General features: G+C 34.8%; 1 protein-coding gene across 3 annotated transcripts in view; it reads right to left on the minus strand.

The window, feature by feature from the left end:
- The window catches only part of MALRD1 (MAM and LDL receptor class A domain containing 1), a 249,923-nt gene that overhangs the window by 78,214 nt on the left and 150,026 nt on the right, over positions 1–21,683 (minus strand). For all 3 annotated transcript variants that reach the window (XM_030503871.1, XM_030503880.1, XM_030503888.1), the window contains 2 exons: positions 15,924–16,104; positions 3,453–3,581 (listed from right to left, as the gene is read on the minus strand). In XM_030503871.1, the coding sequence (XP_030359731.1) occupies positions 3,453–3,581; positions 15,924–16,104 (310 nt within the window). The remainder of the gene's footprint in view (positions 1–3,452; positions 3,582–15,923; positions 16,105–21,683) is intronic.

Below are 21,683 nucleotides of genomic sequence, written 5' to 3' on the forward strand. Positions count from 1 at the left end.
TTCTTAAACTTCCCATTGTAGGTCTGACTCTGATGTTTCAGGTGACTTTGGAAAACTGATTAATCAATAAAATTATACAATGCTGTGGTAGAGACAAAACAAATAGCATCACAAACTCTCCTGTAGCTTCTAAAGCAGTTTTCCTTAATGATAAAGCAGAAACAGCTACACAATTACTGAGTGAGAGTGAGGACTACCCCTCTGAAAGAACTCTGGAAAAGTTTTTGTCTTTGAAAAGGCTTCAAACTATTAAAAATCACAGCCCTGAGCAACCTATTGCAGTGAACCCTGTTATGAGTAGGATGTTGGACCAGATGATCTCCAGAGATGCCTTCCCGCCTCAACTGTTCTGTGCTTGTGTTAGTGCTATTCACAGCATGCCCTTCCGGAATCATGAAAGGAATACACAAATGCGCTGAGCATCCACATTGATACTGCATTGCAAGCATGATGTGAGCCTAATAAAGACTAATTCTAGCAACAAACATCCTCATATGCAGGTAGGGAAAGAAGTCAATCCATTAATTGAAACAACTGAAATTTTCTTGTAGAGTTCTAATGAGATCAAAGTTCAAATGCATTTATTCTATTCATAATAAATTACCTGACTTCAGGAATCTTACCCTAATATCTTAACAGTGCATTCAGAAGACCATTATTAATAAATATTCATGGACAGTATTAACAGAGTTGATGGAGTGACCCAACACACCTGCATGTGATGGGTACTTTTTGTTTTAGGAGTAAACAAAGCCTGCTTGAAAGCCACCAAAAGAGGATTGTTTCATTTATCTGAAAAATTGCTTTTATTTCAATAATTCAAGCACTCCTTTAGTTGATCCATCAACACTCAAGTTTGCTATTAACCAAATCTGGGTGTATAATTGGCTGCAATTCATGCAAATTGAAACTGCTTTTATGTGTGAAACCTCAGTACTTCCAGCAGGTTACTGAAAGAGAATGAAAATTTTGCAAGATTGCCTGACTGCATTGAATGAAGCATAAAGTAAGTAATGTCCATGGGTATATTAAAAAAAAAAAAAAAAAAAAAGTCTACCAGCCTACATGGATACAATTCATTTCACCAAGATTCTGTTGCAAATCCTGCACAGAGGAATTGCTGCTGAGTAGATTATGGTCCATTTACTTCTTTGGAGTTACACTAGTATAAAACTATAGTAGAATGTGAAATAAGGTTGGACCTTGAGCTCAGAGAAAAGAAGAAAATTGCGATGAAATGTGGCTGCAACCACTTGTGATGGGCTTTGGCTTTCTCGGTGCCTGTCCTACTCTCTTTTCTGATTAAGCAGCTCCTGTTGCCTTTTCATTACAAAAATGAAGTTTCCATATCTAGAAGGCATTATGTGTCCATTAACGCTGTTTATTCCCATCTATAAGATATATGCTCAGAGAAAAGTTATTTTTATCCAAATATAAGGCCTCATTTAATAGAACTAAGATATAATGGAACAGATAGGGAAATATCATACCAGAGGCTTATCTGGGCATTCTGTATGCCAGATTACAGTATCTCTACTCTATTGTTAATGTGACATTTTGTCAGTTCTGCAGCAAGAACAAGACTGAAGACTGATGGAAACATTTTGATGTAACTACAGTCTTTCCATCTATAACAAAAGGATATTTCACTCTATTTATTGAAAGTGAGTATCAGTATCTATTTTTTTTCTTCCTTTGGAAAAGCTTTTTTGCAGTATAGCAAAGACTGTGTTGCTTTACTGTGATTCAAGATAATTTATGTCCCGAAATATTTCCAGTTTTTGACTAAGAGAGTTGATGCTATCACAGCCCTTCCAGACAACACAGGACACTTTCCCCCCGCCCCCAATGAAACTACTATATCCTGTAACAGCATTTACAGAATAAATCAAGTGCCTTAATAATTTTCTGAATATCTTTACAGAGCGGTTTACATTAGACAGCAATTCAGACTTTTGTCTCTGTTAGCTCTGCAAAATATTACAAGGGTGAGTTTACAGGGTATTTTGCTGCACCTACTTTGCCTACCTCCTGAAAAAATATGATTATTATAAATAGGAAATCCAGATTGTATGTTTAAAATCTATCTATCTTTTCTTGGAATCTACTTGGAAAAAAGCTAGTCTTTTAAAGTTGTCGTTCAATGTAGATTCATTTCCATTAATATGACTCACAAAATTCACTGAAACACAAAGCACCGCAGCAGGTAGAAACCAGAAATAGAGACACCAGCTTCAGCATGCATACTTCAGAACTGTTATGAATTTACTGTTATGAAAACAATAAACAGGGAGAAACTCACAATTAAATCCCTATAGTGAGATCTTCACATGCATTCAAGGTTGGAAGTCTGCTGTCTGGCTTAAACAATATAATTTACATCACCCAATAAAGAGTCATTATTTTTGTAACCCTGCCCAGTCAAAGCATTTAGCAACTCCACACAAGAGAAAATGCCTTTGATTTTCGAGGGATCACCAAGCGTGGCTTGATTTCAGTGAAGTACTTGGACTTCAACATAATTGAAGTGGTGTATATGATGCATTTACTTTATCTACCAAGGTTACTTTTAATCATATCTGCGTTATGGAAGAATCTGGCCCGCCAGCTCAAAGATTAAGAATTAGACTGGTCTAGTCTGGTATGTGACTGTAAATAAACAAAGACATGGAGCAGGAACAAAAGGCACAACGTTTTACTGCTTTTGTGTTTCAAGTCTGAACTGGAAAGCCTGTTAACTTGATCCAGATTTTCAAAACTGAGCTGTGCCCTTAAAACTCAAACAGTATTAGCAAAGAATACCTACAGAAAAATTTTGTAACAGTATTCACTAGGGCTGCAAGAACATAAACAGATCAGGTTTTTTTCTAGCTATTCTGTAATAGAATAATAACAAGAAAATATTTTCATAGCTCTGCGATAGCAGCAAGAACAAGGTACAATGAACATGGAGTAGCGACACAACTCAGACCACAGAAACAGGATTAATCTAGGAGGAAAGACAGGCCTGTATTTAAATAATCACTTCTTATAGCAGAATCATGTCTAAATGTTATTGTGCATTAATTTGCTTACTTAGATTTTTCATTCAATATTGACAGCTCAACATGCTTTCACCTTAATCAATGAGTTTATGTTTGCTCTCAGAGTTAACTTGTATTGTAACCCACGAATTTTATCCCTTAAATATGTTTTTAGTCCTTAAGATGGTTGGAGGTTTTTTTATACTTAATCTTTGGTTTAAGTAAATTATACTTTTGCAACTATATCACACTTAAATCCTTTTCGCAGCTCTGAGGATCTGAAAATGCCAGACCTTCTGCATTGAGGGAGCAAGTAAGCTGCTTGTAATTATCTTCTGAGAAGCTGTGTGAATTCACCTAAGTTATGCTACAGAATTTAACATTATAATTTTAACTGGTAATGACATTAATACACAAGGAGGTACTTACTACAGTCAGCTTCATCCAATAGGTCTTCACAGTCTGGTTTGTAGTCACAGATGAACTGAGACTCTATACAATTCTTATTCCCACACAAAAAATCAGTGAGGGCAGGGCATTCCCTGGGATTCTCTCCAGCTGAAACCAACAGGACATTTAAATCAATACTGTAATAAAATCAAAGGATGCTCTTTTTTCATTTTTTTAGCCATTACACACTGTGACTTCAGTGATTTACTGCTTCCAAAAGATGTTGTTTGCTCTCACTTTTTTAGTGGTGCGTTATACATGTCTAGACTACTGTATGGGTCTTGCCCTAAGCTTCCAGGGTAGGATATTCTGCCTGGAAGAAAATTCAGTTCAGCATCAACATGACTGTTTCCCCAGTGTGTTTGTTGTGTTTGTTCCATAAAACAGGGTTCTGTGAACTCTTGAAAAGTAGACAGGCTAAAGGCTTTATTCTGCTCATAATTACAATACATCATTTGGAAAATAAGAATGTTTTAAACTGAGAAAAAACAGTTATACAACATGCATGTAATGCATAAACTTAAAGCCTTTATAAGACATTTAACTTTTTTTGAAGAGTTTAGAGAAACTTTGGCTCTGGGTGTGTGAACTACCCAGAAATTCCCCTTAGGGTATTTAATATGAGAATCTGTTTTACAACAACAAATTTGTTCATCTCTAAAAGTGAGTGAAAATCACATCATAAAATGCAAGTAATTTAGTAACTTACACACAAAGCACTAGGACTAAAGCTAAAGAGTACTGAGATTTAGCCATTTCTGTCAGACTATAAAGAAACATATAAAAATCATTTTTTAATTCGGTATACTGGGTGCATAATTTCAATTAGCACTAATTGCAACTGTTCTGATGATCCCAAATGCAACATTTGAGATACATTCCTGTTAACCTAAGATTGTTTTTCGGTCTAGAGCTCCAAGTTGTGCAATAAGACATTTAGAAGAATGTATTTTTGCCCATTGTAATATGTCTCATTTTTTCCTTCAAACATGACTAAAATGTGACACATCATTAAACACATTCTGGACAGAACACCTTGATATTTACCTTTATGCAGGCCCATATTCCCAGAAGGGGAAATTATTGTTTCAGAGCATTAATCTCCTCAAATAGAAATACTTACTGAATTTTACAGACTGAGGAACTACATTCTTGAGCAAAAAAGAAACGGAAAACTACATTTCTGGTTCAGTTTAAGCATGTACACAAGGTAATATTAGATAGCACAACAACACAGCATTAAAATGTAATTCAAATATTTAGAATAGACAGTTAAAAAAAAAAAAAAATCAGTGTTAAGGTTAGTTATCTGAAGGACCTGCCTTACATTTTTACTCTTGAAATACATACATCCCTGAGCAATGGAATAAATAAAATCTGGTTTCAAATTGATATCTGTCTTGTTATTTTGGTTTTAAATTTTACACTGTAAATTTGATCTGACTAGATGTCAGGGAATGCACAGACAACAGCATTGCCATGAATGTCTTAAATACTGGGAAAGCTATAGCTGCTTTTTATGGAGAATCTATGTAGCAAAGAGCCCTTAGCAGGAGTGGACTCTTGAGAAAATATCGACTGAATTATTTGTGATGGTTAAGGCAGTTTTCACACCTCCCCCAAATGATGTGATGAAATTTCATTGAAAATACTACCAAAAATGTATTAATAAGGTTTATCCTAAGCTCTGGAAAACCATGAATCACAGAATAATTGAGGCTGGCAGCGACTTCTCCAGGTCATCTAGTCCAACCATTTGCTCAAGCAGTCTCTACTACAGCAGGTTGTGCAGGACTATGTTCAGCTGGGTTTTGAATATATCCACAGATGGAGACTCAACAACCTGTATGTAAAACTGGTGCTTGTGTTTGACCACTCTGACAGAAAAAAAAAAAAAAAAAAAAGTGTTTTCTTGTGTCTAGATTAAATTTCCTCTTTTGTTGTTTGTTTTGGTTAGGTTTTTTTAACCTTTTGCCCATTGCCTTCTATCTTATCTGTGAGTACTTCTGAGAAGAGTCTGACTCCCTCATCTCCATTCCCAACCATGCACTGGAAATGATGCACTGGAAAATTAAGTGATTTCTGTAAGCCGCTCAATGGCTTAAATAATGACAGAAATTATTTAATGGCAAAGCCACTAAGGTAAAATAATTTTGACATCTCATTTCACTGCATACAAAAAAGGTATATTATCACCATACAGTGGAAAGACGTTTGAAAATTCATGGCTTTGTGACTGATCGCATTCCTCACCTTTATCTCCTTTCACCTTTAATCAAGAAAATATTATGTTAGTCTATCATATATAACACTTAATATTAATTACAGTTGTTCTTTTTTTTAATAAGCTACTTTATAGTACCTCAAGCATACCAGAAACCAGCATTTAAGACTATTGATTTCTTAGCTTGCCCTAAAATAAAACATGTGATCCGTACATAGTCATAGCAAAAACTTGTACCTCAGTAGATGTGAATGCCATAAAGTTTAATCACAGAGTCACATATCTGCAAATGTTATCCTTTTTCTGTAAAATCTTCTTTATATGTCATTTTTAGGGATACCAGGTTACATTTATGATAATGATGGTTATTTTGCAAAAGCCTTTGACAGAGATAAAAATTAACTCCCTCTCAAAATTAATGTACCAGTAACAGCATAGCATAATCAAACTAAATAATCTAAACTCCTATTCAGTGTTGTGGCATAAAAATTAACTTTCCAGAGTACACACTCATTTTGACCAAAACTTCTACACTAGCTGAAAACTAAGTCAAAACAAGCAATATGGTGGGTTTTAACCGTAAAATACAACTTCAACATCAACAACCCCAATAACCAGAGGTTCACAGAGAAGTTGTAACTTGGAAGTTTCATTTTTACCAGACATTCTTTAAATATAATATAAAAATTCTATTTAATCAGAAAGAATAAATTAAATAACATATTGGAAAATATGTTCTCAATTCTGACTACTGAGCTTCAATTTAACAAAAAGAGAAAAGTTAGAAACCACATTGAACAAAAGAAAAAGCTATTAAAAATATTATCTTGCCCATTTCTAATTTTGTCATCAAAATTACCAGGTTGCCAAAATCTGAGTTTGAGTCAATTAGGACTGGATCTGGAGAAGGATGTTTCCAAGAACAATATTCAAACCTCTCTTTAGGAAGTTGTAATATAAAGCAAAGCAATATCTCCTAGTGAAAAGCGACATTTCAGATGAAATAAGAAATTTTCATTATGTGTTATTTCATTGCATATGTTGGTTGTGTGGGACTGCATATAAAGATATACAGCTTTTTGACTGATCATATTCCTCAGTTGTACTTTGAACACCAGGAAGTAGAAGATAACATGTTGGGTGATGGTTGATGATTATAGATAACATGTAATATTATATATATATTTTTCCTCAATAGTCTAACTCACAACATTCCATGAAAATCCAAACATACAGAAAACTATTCTAAGCAGAACAAAACATGAGATATTATGGCAAATTTTCTTTCTTGCCTCTTTTTTCTAACAACACCTCAAGAAACTTATAAGGAAAAAAGAATAACAGTGTGAAGTACACGCCAAAGTCAGACAAAAAATATAATTTGAAAAAAAACCCCAAAACCCTCAAGCATTATCAGTTGTACTTTGCTTACCATGTTAGTCTGAAGTTGCCTTTCAGAAGCTACAGTATTAAAATTATTAGTGTGCCACAGCAAGCAAAAGGATGATCTGATTCCATGTATTTAAATGTCAGAGGTGGAAAATAGTAAAATAGCCAATACAAAAAAGTGGATTTGTCATGCAAGAGGAATGAGAAGAATTAGAGGAATTTAAATATTTTTGATAAGTACTAAGCTTATTTCTGCATGTGCTACAAAAAAAAGAATTGAAGTGAGTTAATATATCCAAAAGCAAAAGAAAACTTATAGTTTTAATTTAAGAAAACTGTTTACCAGAAAGAAACTTGAACTTAATGAAAAAGCCATAAATATTCTTTTTTAGGTTCACACAATGAATGTTGTCTTATTTAAAATATTTATCATGAAAGAACTGATTGATTACACAGCCAAGAAGAAGAGATGCTCTTGCTGTGTTACATTACAACACTTCAGACTTGCATAGATTGTCAGAGGTTATGTTTGGCTAGTGCTATGTACCTGTGAAAGGCATAGGGTGAATACTAAGTTATTATAGTTGCTAAAGGCTGCAGTGAACAAGAGTTGAGCTGTTTTGAGAAGCAACCTGTAACTCAAGGTCAAGTACACTGACCTGCTGTTTATCAAGAGTGTCATGTTCTCTGTTCTCCAAGAGGAATGCAGGCACTCAACAGTACAACACCATGTCAACAGTATGAAATTAAACACGTAACATATATTCAAGGGAACTTCAATTTTTCCCCCCATTTGTCTTTTTAAAAGTTAATGTCCTTCTGAGTAGAAATAGTTTCAAATAAATGACAGTTGAAAATTCACCTAATTCTATTATTTGTTGTTTAAATTGTATTGTATAGTGAGAGTATTCATATCACTTCCCTCACCTCTTCCTCAATACTTAAGATACAGGAATAATCAAAGATAAAGAAATGTAAAATCTTTTGTTGAAGATATCATTCAGAGAAAGGAATTTTACTTCCCAAGTTTCATCTTTTGTTTAAATTAAAATGTATGAAATACAAGCTCGTAGAAGATTTTATTAGAACTGGAAGTCAACTGTACTCAGTACTCTGAAGTTCAGAAACTACGAAACACAATTTGCATCAAGCTTTTCATTTGCTTACCCCAATTGTTCAGAATCCTTTTCTACATGACTTTTTAGAGAGCATTAAAACTCTATTAGCAAACTCATCAATAATGTTTCTGTCTATGGATGACCTTGGCAATCTTTTGCAGGGAAAACTAGATGAAAAGTTTCTACTCATGAAAGCTAGATGTAATTTCAAATGAGGTCCTTTTGTAATTCAAAAACCATAGGGAATTCTCCTCACAGAATGTGTCATTTAAAAAGGCCATATTTGTTTCAAAGATATGTATTAGCTCTGACATAAACAGCAGATCTAACAAATTATATTGATTCTTAGGAAAGAATTTCACCTTTAGATACAAAAAACTGTCAATGGGCTTCCTAAAGATGATCAAGAGCAGGTAGTATTATGGTGCCTAAGGCCACCAAATAAACTGTAAGAATAAATAATTCAGCCATAGTTCTGGAAATAGACAACTATCTCTGGCTCAAGCAATACAAAAGATAAGAAAAAAGTCCTCTGCAGCTTCTAGTGCTGATATCATGGAGTATCTAAACCCACCCCAGACAAAGATGGAACTTTTAATATTTGTATAAGACTGAAATACCAGGCAGAGTGTTGAGCGTATCAGCAATATATGGAGCTCATGCTCACAGTAGCCTCATGTAGAGAGCTGCCATACTTTGTTTAATACTAAAGAAGACACTAAGAGGAAGCAGTGAGGACTGAGCAATGAGTGAGGGTCTGATGCTATCAGCTTTATCTCTTTGAAGCCTGTAAGTGGTAAAAGAGAGAGAAGGAGGTAAGGTAAAAATTTCAAAAAATAAAGCTAAAAAGATAAGTATAAGGTATAAAAACAAACAATGTTTTTGAAGAAAATTCTATTTCCCGGTAATTATGAAAATGTTCAACCAGAAAAAAAAAAAAGTCTCCTGAAGCAATTTGACATGTAGTCTCTACTGCTTAGTCTTTTTTCCCCTCCCAGTCTCCCCTCCATCCTGATTCTAGTGTAGACCTACTTTATACCTCAGAAAGCTCAGCTGAATAGATTACTTTCAGAGCTTTTCATCCATTGGATATGAAGAGAAAGTATGTGTGAAACAAATGTCAAAATTATGAGATTTTAAGTTTATTCTGAAAAGCTGCTTTTGCAACTATGTGCTACCAAACCAAAGTATCTTTGAAGTCAGCAACTTTTCTTCAAAAGTTTCACATGAGATGAACAGAAACTTAAAAAGCCACCGAGTTCTTGTGAAAAGTGAGATAAAAGCTAAAACTTGTTTCTCGTATTCAAAATCTGTGGCAAATGACCTCAAGTGTTTTCCTAATAACAATCTGAGAGTTGCAAATCAAAGGAAAGACGGTGAAAGGTTAAGCTCTCATGCATTTTTTACATAATCTCAAACAGAAATAGCAATCCTGGAGCATTACAGGTATGTAAATGGCTTCTGTACAGTGCAATAAGAAGTAGAGTATACTGTCATATTCAAGCTGGTGCTATATTTCTCTTCTTTCCATTCTTTTAATCTTTTTAAAGAAGATTGTCAAATGCAGTATTATTTATTCTCTGAAGCTTCTTCAGTAAAAATTAATTTACATTTTTTCGTATGTTTCTAGAAAGTCTTAATATGCAATGCTGTTTAAGAAATCATCGTATGCATAACATGACTTGTGCAGGAATTCAGCTCTTCCCCCAGTGTAACTCTGGCAGCGCTGCCTGGCAAGCTGGGCTGAGGGAGCCTATATTTCTTCTGTATCTCTCCTGAGCACACTGCCCTCCCCATTGAGTCCTTTGAACAAGGGTATTTGGGATATCCTGTGAAAGGCAGCTGTGGCTGAGTCACATTTCCAGAAGGGAGATTATTTCTTGCCTAGAACCAAATTGTCATCTGTACTCTCTGCTGAGTGTTGTGAGATCTGAGTTTAGTACTATTTTCATTCAAAAAGGATAAAGCACACTCATGTTAATGTATGATACAGCAACACAAATTAAGTTAAAGCTACCAAAAATTACTAGACTTCTCAAAATGAGCATTCTTCCTCTAGAATGAAGCAGAGTCAATAAACATCAGCAATTTGTAAATTGACAGTTCACCATAAAATCAAAGAATAATTTCCTTCAAAAGGCAAAATCCAAATGTGAGACTAACAAATATGATTTTTACCATTAATTTCAGCACATTTACTGAGAAGTTTTAGCCAGGTGATGCAATTCCATTGTCCCATGCCAGAATACCCTGACAGTGACCTATTTATAAAAACAGTTGAAAAGCATAATAAAGCATTAAAATAATTTGAAGAGGAAAAAAAAAAGAAAAAGATTTAAAAAATCCCAAGTAACTGGACATACGTTATAGCTGAATATGAATGTATATCTTAAGTGACTAAATCAGCTTGGGCAGCTTGCTCCCCTCTCTCTCTTCAGGGCTTGGTTTGTACTGAATGTTTCTGTTATAAGAGTTTGAACTTTTCTGAAGTGTCTGAATGGAAGGAAATAAATTCTCCATTAAATGTAAAGCTTTGCATGACACATAGCTGAGGATACGAAGAAAACACTAGTTTATTTTAAAAATAAGAAAGTTGGCCTACACACCCAAACACTAGGATGTTTTAGTTGTTTTCTCTCTGACCTGCAAAGCTAGGATGGAATTCTAATGAGAAAGGATTTTTCTGCTGAGACTTTCAAAGCTTCTTTTTTATGGGGGCATGGAAGCAAAGCTGTTCAAAGGATTGCTGTACTTTCACCTATAGTCTTTGCCATAAACAGTAAGTGAACAGGAATACAAATATATGAGGAGAAAGAGAAAGAAAAAGTTTAGCACAAGGCAAAAGCAAACTTTATTTTTTTTTTTTTATTTTAAAGAAAATTTCTGTTCAGCTCAATTTGTTAAATCACTCTTTTATCAATAGGAGTACTGTGCCATTTTGATTTGGCTTTCTTTTAAAAACTAGATGGTATTTGAATACCACTTGAAGCATAACTGAGTGTGTATCCTGTTTACCTTAATATGAGGAGAAAAGCTTGTGAAATTTGATCCCAAACAACAAACCCACAAAGATCACTAGAGCTGTAATGGTTCTTCTTCCTGGACTTTTATTGCACTGAATTGCCAGACCATGAAAAACTATATAAATCAACTAAATAATCAACTGTTCTAGATATTTCTGTCTAATTTGAATTTAGAGTTACGATTCACTTCATTCATCTTTCACTGTTTGTTTTTCAGGTGGTGCCCAAATCAGTATGTATGATATGGCTGAGTAAGGTATATGTATATGCTTATACTCTGTGTTTTGTATCTGGAGTACAAGATTCCTTTTCTTTAAAATTACAGATGTACAAAATTCGACTACTGGTAACAGTACATCTGATGAGTTGCACCCAATTCACTGCTATGTGACAGCTGGAAAAGCAAATCGATAAAGCTTGAAGTGCTCTTTAAAGTTACCAGACCTCAGCTTATCTCTGACAGGACTTTCAGAAGATGTTATTATGAAGATAAGTGTCAGATAAGTCTCAAAAATAAAATTACCGTTGATGATTATACTGTACAATACTCAGGCTTTGTGTTAAAGCAAAATTGCAGGCATTTTTTTCTAGCCTGCAAAAAACCTCATGCATGGTCAAAGTCAATTATTAAAAACCACAAGAGGTGATCACTCTAAATTCCATTCAGACCATGTAGGATATTCTGTCACTAAAGTTGTATGAAGAATTATCGTATGAGAAGGTGAAAAAAATTAAGCGTAATTAATCAGTAAATAAATATTAAGAACAATCTTTCCCTGGCTGTGATGTGACTCCACTGTTTTTAAAATTTTTCAATTAAACAAGCAAAATAAAAAGATATCAGACTTGGAAATTAAATTACTTTCGCTATGAAAACATAACTTACCCCCTCACAACCAACTTTTTTATACCTTCTTTTTTTTCTATCTCTGACGATATTTCCAAGACCTTTTATATTTCCACTAAATCCACAGTTGCTTCTTGACCTTCACTTCCATAGAAATTAGTGAGACCTGAGGGAAATGAGCCTTGAAGAATAGGGCCCCAGAAGCTCAGATCGTAGTTAATAAAGTTATCTGGAGTATTCTACTGATACAGAAGCTTTTAACTAATTAATTTTTAAAAGAAACAGTGAAAAGATTCTCTTTGTCAGTTGAAAATCCTCACATAACATGAGCTATATAAATCACAGATATGTAAGTGAAAGGCAAAGTCATCTGCAGAGCTAATCAACCTCCATGCAGATTCCCTTATGATATGCACAGCTTTTTTTCTATAACACATTGTATGAGAGCAATCTGAAGGAAAACACATGTACAATAATAACGTAAGTCTTTGAGTGTATTAAACTCTGTAATAACCACTAAATATTACCATATTGCATAAAAGCAGTTCCAGTATTCAGATGTCAAAAACCTCACACAGGCTACCTCTCTCTTCTCGCTCCCCATTCTCCATTTGAGTACATTATTTCTGCAAAGAGGCAACTGTTTTATTGTGTTGGCTGTAAACCGTGATGCAGGAATACCATTCAGCAGCTTCCAAAAGGACAGTCTGCGAGGAGGAGGCTATCCCAAAATATCTGAAAGCTCCATAACTGCTCTAACATTTAGCTCCACCACTACATGCCAACTGCTGGGAAGCAGCTAAACATTTTTATTTTTTTTTTTCCCCATGCAGTTTAAGACTTTCTCATATCTTTTTTTTTTTTTTTTCTTTTATTTCAAACCTGTTATTCAAGTTTCAATTATTTTCAATTTCCTTCTAGGTTTTTCTGTTCATGGTCTATTCTTTTCTTATGTAATTACCGTAGCAGGAATATCCATAATATTATATGAGATCTTAGTTTAACCTTGTAAGTCCCAGTGGAAAATACAGATGTGGCCTTCAGTTTCCCTAGATGACCCTAGCCATGTGTCTAGCTTAGCAATTCTACAGCTACACAGTACCCGAATAAGTGTTATAAATCAAGTCATTTTATTGAGAAGAAACCCCTGACTCCTTCTGGTTTGTATGCTACACTTCCCCTTGGATTTGGCCACAGTAAGATTGTGTTTGCTGTCTTTTAGCTTTGTAACAATAGATACAATAAAACTGTGAACTCTGTGCTACAGAAAAACAATTTAAACTTGACATACTTTCTTTATCCTAAAGGCACCAGGCTTGGGTCAGATAGGAAATGTTAGTTTTGAGATTCTGGCAAAATGTATTTTGTTTGTTTGTTCTACAAAGGTAAAGAATCAATAACAACAAGAATGAAAAAGGTCAGACCAGGCTCCTTCATGTCATCATGCCAAGAGGAAGGTCAGCATACCAAAAACCTTGAGAAAATTAAGCAAGCAGATCTCAGCTTGTGAAGTAGAAGGCAATTAAATCGTACGCAGAGCTGATGTGAAAGGTGCTTAAGACAATGCAACGATTCCCTCCTGACTTTGGTTTGAGCTTAAATTGTAGAGACAGGAAAATTGAGCTGTGGAGGTGAAGGTGGGGGGTTTGTTTATTTTGGTTTTTGAATATGCGCTTCCACACATGCGTATACATACAGTTATAAAGCAAATATACGACAGGTCTCTGGTCCTTCTGAAAAGCAAAGACATCAGCATAAATGCATTCCCATAGGATACATAACACCTAAATGAATGAAAACCCTGCTGTGCCTAGCATACACTACAGGAGAAACTGTAAGTGACCATTTCCTTATTGTATAAAGACTGTACCTTAGTACAGTGCAAAAATATCCACCATGCAAGTGACAGCTCTATAAAGGATTAGCCTCTTGGGTTTCCAACTTTTCTAATTAAATCTAAAAAAATTGTGTTTGTATTGTATATTGAGCTATAACTGTATGTCAAACTTCTACAAGAAAAGCCTCCTCTGAATCATCCATCTTCATAAACAATAATTTTCTGCAAAATACAAGGAATATTACTATGCTGAAGCTGCAAGTGTGTGAAAGTAGTTGGAGCACATGGTATAACTGCTTTCTCAACACAGCTTCTTGCTGAAGTAATGCTGTAAAACAAATAGTTGTTATACAGCAACAAATGTAAGTTACTTTCTCAACTGTTTCACTGCGAAGGTATTTTAATGCAAGACTGATTATAAAACACTATTAACTTTCAGATTTGTAGACGCATAGACTAAAACTAATGTAAATTTCAGCAATCTTAACATTTTAAGAGATTTAAGATCCTTCATGTGACAGCTTTCCTACTCTCTACTGAAACAATTTCATTCCTTGCAATGACAACTCTGTGGAATATTTCCAGTTCTGTTTATATAATGTCTATTTTCATGTTATTATAAAATATGTGGACTTAAGAGTAAGGAGTAATATTTCTACATTATATGAAGGTGGTATCAACGTTATATTATCTTCTAAAAAAAATAAATCCTGCTATTTTTATTTGCTGAATATCTTCAGCAATCTGACTGTGACGTGTCTAAACAGTCTCAAAATGGGACAGAATCCCAGAAGTGTGGTTTAACTAGAGCCCACTCTATGTATGAATACATCTGAGAACAACTTGGCAACAACTTGCAAGAGAGATCAACATGCCTTTGTTATCTCAGATTATAGGGGAATGTTGACCTCCAATATCCTACCAGGGCATCCTTATAGAATGGAGAAAAATCACATGTATAGGAATATAGACAATGAAACATTTAGAAAAAGTAGAAGGGAATCACTAGTGTTTGAGGGCCTGGAAGAGCTTTTAAGGGTACATCTGCCCCAGAGTTTTATTAAAGTGCACTTCTGAAGTAGGTCCCAAGTTGTATCCAGTTTACATTGTTTGATTTACACCACAGAGCACTTTCTGAATGACAAACCTGTATTTTTCAGATGAAACTAGATGAAAAAATGCTCTCCAGGAGTGCATTTTCCATGCTGCAAATTATAATGGGCACCGAGACCATGGCAGGAGATTAAGGCTTGCCCAAATAACTTCCTCAAAACCCATACAGTGTTGATATGTGGCACCAGTAATGATCGCCTCACTCAAAAAATCCACTTATGTTGTGTCACTGTGCCAAACTTTTGCCTACCAGGGATAAAGAGCCCATCCTTTCTTGATGGAATTCACAATCCACCCATTAACATCCTTTTTTTAACTTTTTTTTTTTTTTTTTTAAGACAAACTCTTCCTATTTTAGCCTATGGTTCACAAACAGATGAATTAAATAGGATGAGTACCCTGTGAAGAAGTCAAGGGTTTTCTTTACTTTGCTGGCCTGAACACTTTAACTGAAATGGGAAAAGAAACAGTGACAGTGGTTCATTTGTAGTCTCAACTTATTTTTATGGCAAGAGCCTTTACCATAGAACAGGGAGACCACAGGCTTTACTTGATATAACCTGACATAATTTATATAAAGTGATTATATACAACATCAGAGATGCAATAACTTACCAAAGAATTTAAGGATAGTTCTTACTCAACATCAAAGAAATGTAACAAAACTTCAAGCATTTCTTGCATTTACCTGCAATAATTTAGTGCGAGAATGATACTTTAAGTCTTTCTGTATGAGTAGAAAATGTTATTGAAGATATAAGAGTGAAAACAATGTATCCATAACCGATTTTTTTTAAGTGTCACGATGAAAACCATAAAACCACGATGTATTTAAAAACAAGCAAGAACATCCTACATCTCCTTTAACATTCTTGTAGAAACTTTCCTCTTGAACTTACTTGTGGTGCAGTTGGTGAACTCTATGTCATCTATTGCTACTCCTCCTCCTAGGCCTCTGGTATGAACGCCTTCAAAGATAACTTCAAAATTCCTCAGTTTCCCCAAGCGTAACTCGACTTTGTTCCACTCATCACCATGATTTCCTGCTTCACTCCATTTTTTCACAATCCCATCATGTGTCTGAAGTTTGAATAAAATATATATAATAAGACACTTAAGTATGAATTATCAAATACCAGCTTTTGAAAAAAACAACAATCAAAACAACAACAGCAAAAAACCAACACCCAAACAAAAAAAGAAAACAAACCCCCCCAAAACCCAAAACAAGCAGACAGAAGATAGAAGGACACCCCTTCAGTTTTGTCAAGAAATAGTAAATGTATGCTTTGCTAGAATAATAGGAAAAATAGCGAAATGAGATGATTACCATACAAATCACTTAAACATCAATAGTAAATGAAGTTTCGTACAGAAATTACTATGTGTGTGATTGAACTTCAAAACAGTTTACTTTTGTAGATTTGTATTTAACTTTATATAATAATGAGATCTGTTCTTTGTGTTTATAATATATTACTGGATGTAAGGTTAGTCAACCACTTTAGGGTATCAGGCAGGTAGAATTTTTAAAAATTGGCAATGTAAATACAAGGGATCAAAACCAAACAAATATAAGATCAAGATACATTTTGTATAGTTCATTTGAAGGAAAATAAGAGTATTCTGACTTTCAAATATGTTGATATATTTTAAAGCTTTTCTTTAAATGTCCAATCATATCGCTTAACTGGCAAGTGAGCAGTAAACAATATGCTTCATTTTTTAACAGTAGTATTAGAATGCAGATGCACCAGATTCAATTGCTGTGAATTAATGATACATATATATGGTGGCACCAAAAGTAAGTATTTGCAAAAGTTTTGTATGTGTCCAAACTTATTTTTCTTTATGACTGTGTGACTAATCATCCAATTTGCAAATGAGAAAATTTTTGCCAGTCTTTTTTTATCAAAACTCATTAGTACTCAAGCTAGGGTTACTGAAACCACTGTGTGATACATCGAACAGCTAAATGGAATGCATAACAAAGGTTCTAAGTAAGGAGTACACGAACAAGAAAAATCTAAGGAAAATAGAGACAACAGTAAAAATAAGCAGGGAGGCAAATTAATTACATTTCTTTATACATGGTGAACCTGTTAGATCAGATTTATGTTACTAAGATTCTCTTATGCATATTTACGATGAGAAAATTAATCTTTGTGCTAACATATCATATTATGAATAGGTAAGTGCAGACAAGCATGGCTAAAAATATAATATTATTTTTTTCTGAATCACGGAACTTGCAGAATTATTATCTTTTAGAAGAAGATCCTCAGACCTACCAAAAGATAGAGATACTGAAGTGTGGCTTGACAACGGTGATCTGGAAAATCGTCATTAGCTGTAAAGGAGTCAGTTTAAAACAATGACAGCTTTACCTTAAATTGCTAAATAGGAAAGAAAACACAGGGAATGGTCTCCATAACTACATACAAAGTCATAGATATTTAGCTGAACAACCCTGTTGCTGCACACTACTAACAGTGTTGGACCAATGGTGATAGCAGCCCTTTATTAGTCACAATGACTGAGCACGCAAGCACCTACAAAGGCAAGTTTAAGTGTTTCTTCTTCAGTTATGTATCATTGGTTTAAAGCAAACGGCAGAGTCCATTGAAGAGAAAGTAACATAACAGTACCTCGTCTTGCACCACTAATTCCACAGTTGATGACAACTGGTTCTGACTTTCTCAGTGTATTTCTCTCAGTGATACCCCTGACTCTATGCGCCATCATGCCAGAGATCCGTTTATTTAACAGAATCACAGAATCTCAGACTATCTCAAATGGAAAGGAACCTGTAAGCATCATCAAGTTCAACTCCCTGCTCCTGCTCCTAAAAGTAAACCACATGACTAAGAGCATTGTCCAGGTGCTCCTTGAAGTCTGGCAGGCTTGGTGACTTGATCACTTCCCTGGAGAGCCTGTTCTAGTAACCAACCCTCCCCTTTCAGGCCTATAATCAATGCAATTAAGGTGGACTGGAATTAGAACAAGTGTGGGACCCTTTCTAAAACTTCCACTTACGTTTCAACCTGGAAACACAGCCTGGAGGACTCTGAACACTGAGCTCAAAAAGAGTAGATACAGTAATCGAAACTGATTTTAAGTTTGGCAAATCTATCTTAACTTTACTCGTAATATTCCTGTTCATCAAATATGTAGTCAACAATTTAACTTAATTATTTCAGAAACTCAACAATATCTATTACGTTCATTCTGATATTTTTTAATAACCTCCAAAAGAGTATTACGTATTACTGGATAACTTATTCAGTCTACAAACATTTTCCATCTCTCCAGGACATAAACAAATAGGATGGTTATGATGGGTTATATTTAGCTTTAAAGTCTCCAATATGGAATACAAAACCAAAAGTTACAAGAGAAGTACTCTTTAACATTTAATCCACTTGCTCTATCTGGAACCTGTTCTGTCTGCCCTTGAGAACTCTTTGGAGTGGGAAAATTTCCTAAACATTATTTGTAAGAAATCACTGATTAATTTTACAAAAGTAGCTCCGTGCTGCATATTAGTGGTGAATTTAGACTTAAATGGAATGGAAAATAATATTACTAAATGATAAGGGAATTACTGTCATGCATTTAAGCGAGAGAGAAAAATTCAAAACTTGTATCTATCCCAACATTAAGCCCCAAATCTATAAAAAAATTACATGTGTTTAAATTTGGATGTATGGAAGTCAGTGGAGCTTCTTAAAATATACAGAGATAAATATTTATGCAAAATCTGGAAACATTAAATGCAGCACACTTAACCAGAATATGAGCCTCACGTCTGCCATTAGCCTGACTTTGATTGATTTCACATTATATTTTATTACGTGCCATTCTGTTCAGACCTATGTTACATTTATTATATTGATTTTGAGTAAAGGATGCTATGAGTAACAAGTAATACTAATCACATATTTCTTTAGAAATATCCATGTAGAAATGTTGTAGCAATCAATTTTTGTGGTATCATAGCCATAAAATATCAAACCTTATGCTGTTACAGGAACTGTGACACTTTTTTTTCCATAGTGAGACACTGAAATACTTTTTACCAGTAAGAATTTTTTTCAGATATAAAGTTTACAACAGAAAAGGCAGCCTCCTTGCACTTCACAAATTTTTGAACATGAGTATTCAAATAAAAAGCAGGAGAAAGAGAGACATATTTCTTTCCCGTCTGGATTCAACAGTAGCAGTTCCTATGCAACAGCAGCACTTCATAAAGCATGAAAGGCTGATTTTTCACCTGCTCAGCTACAGCTCTAAATAACAAAATGAAAAGCAATCTCATGCCCTGCATAAATGTATGAACGCTGTTCTAATCCAGAATGAAAATTCCCTTCAAAAACACAAGCCCAGCACACTGTGTGCATGAAACAGCCAAGAAAGAGATGGGAAAGGGAGAGACAAGCAGAAAGTTTCGCTCTCCTCCTCAGGCCCAGACAGTGGAGCTGTCTTGGCTAAGGGGTTTGAGCTGTACAATTCTTCTGAATACATACTTGGCATGAGAGGATAAGCATTTGTAAGCTTTGCAGATTTCATTTCATGAATTATTGTTCTGCGTTTTTGCATTCTCCAGCCATTTAATCTGTCTGGTGCTTTGGCATTTCTTTCATACCTTTGGAACGTGTTTGCTTCTAACACAAACACAAATATGGCCTAAGGGAAAAAAAAACCCAAATCAAAAACCCAACAGTCCGCGCTTTGACCTGCCCGTTATATCCAGAAATCCTTTGATCTTTTTTACTCTCATATACATGTATTAATGTATGAGAGAGCTTTGTAAAAGATATATATGACAATCAGAAGAAATGTGCTCAGCATACATGAGGCAGCAGGCCACAGTGTCACCTTTTATTTTTATAAGGCAATTTTTCTACTGACAGAGACTCATACTGAGTGTCTAGATTGCCCTTCAACCTGGGCTGGTGGCAAAAGGCCCAGCCTAACGCTATGCTCCAACAGACTGATAGAAGATGGTTAAGATCTGTGGGTTTGGTGGATAGTATCAGAGTTGCCTCTGTGTGTGTGGGTTGATTATGGTGGCTGTTTGTTGGTTAGGGTGGAAATCCCATTTTCCACTCACCCTGCAGAAGTCTAGCTTCAGGTGGTCCTTTACCAAAAAAGAAAAAAAAGAAAAAAAAAAAAAAAAGAATTAGGCAGTCCCCTTTTGCACTGTAAGTATCATATCCTAGGCTCCTATCCTGCTTTGCTACATTTAATTGCACATAGTTCCAGTCTCTCTTTTGTTCTCACCAACACTTTTGTATCAAGGCCATGTTATTATCTTCCTTATGTCTCATTATATTTGCCTTGGTGTTCCTTCCAGTTCAGATTCCTCACATACTACCTTACGTTCCTAAAACCATGTCATCATCCAATTTCTCATTTGCATCCTCTTATTGCCTGTGTTTTTACTCCAACTAAGCAGTGTGATGGACAAGATTCTTGCATCACTTAAACCATCAGCCTACCATCTTCAGCCAAAGAGGGTATTCCAAAGTGACATGAAAAAATAGCATCCAGGAACCAGTGTACAGGAAAGGAAAACCCCTTATTTTCCAAACAAACGGCTAAATTACAGTTCTGAACTATGAGACAATTATAATTTTTTTTCTATTAGTATATGCAAATCATTGAAAGAGAAGAGAGGGTCTCAGATGTCACTGACACAATGCACAAGCAAAATATTTTTGCCATAAAAGCTTGTTAAAAGTCTATATTTTTAGCAAGATATCTCATTTGACAGTAAAATGGGGTAACAGTGACATATCACTGCTAACACATGACAACCACCAGATTTTTTCTGTCCAGATTAAAATCTTGTATTCTCTCTTCAATATCTTCCTATGGATGTCTCTCACAGTTGAGCAGAAAGGTTGCTAAAATAGCTTGATCTTTCTCCCTTATGTTTCCTTTTATAACTTGTGAACAGCACCACAATCTGCATGCCACTCAAGCTTGTAATTTTTCAGTGCTAAAATCCTTCAAAATTCTTATGTGTTTTATTAATATTTTGTAAACTTTCTGCATAACAGCTCAAAAAACATCATCAGTTAAAATTCAGAAGTTCTCATCTGATATGTTGAGGACTGCTAAAGCTTTCAGCCAGTTCTTGCTTTATGACCTATCAGCCCATTCATTATTTTGCCTCTTTGTGAACTGATTTCACCTTGTCTAGCTGAATTCTGTCTATAATATCAAAATAAACAATTTGAAAGTGTCTTTCATACCATAGTACCAACTTTATCTTTTGTTCATTATCAAAAACCTCCTTCCTATGCTGGTCTAATTCATGATACAGGAATACATTGCTCATTTATTACCTATCCAAACATAAAAAAATCCATGTTTCCTCCCAAGCCCCATCCCTCTTCTGGGAAAAGACTTTAAATATTTCTCCTTCCTTTGCAAGTGAAGTCTAGAAAAAAATCTTGCCAACATTAAGATGTGGATGTACTTCTGTGACTCAGCCATGATCAATAGCTACTTCAAATTTGAATCAGTGTATCCTTTCAAAAGTCCATCTTTGTATGTGTATATGCCTATCAGTATTTCAATTACAATAGAAGTATTTCAGAAGGCAACAGTACACCACTGAAGCATCAATAAAACCTCCAAGTATTATAATA

The sequence above is a fragment of the Strigops habroptila genome, chromosome 1 (assembly GCF_004027225.2).
Source record: "Strigops habroptila isolate Jane chromosome 1, bStrHab1.2.pri, whole genome shotgun sequence".
Classification (NCBI taxonomy): Eukaryota; Metazoa; Chordata; class Aves; order Psittaciformes; family Psittacidae; genus Strigops; species Strigops habroptila.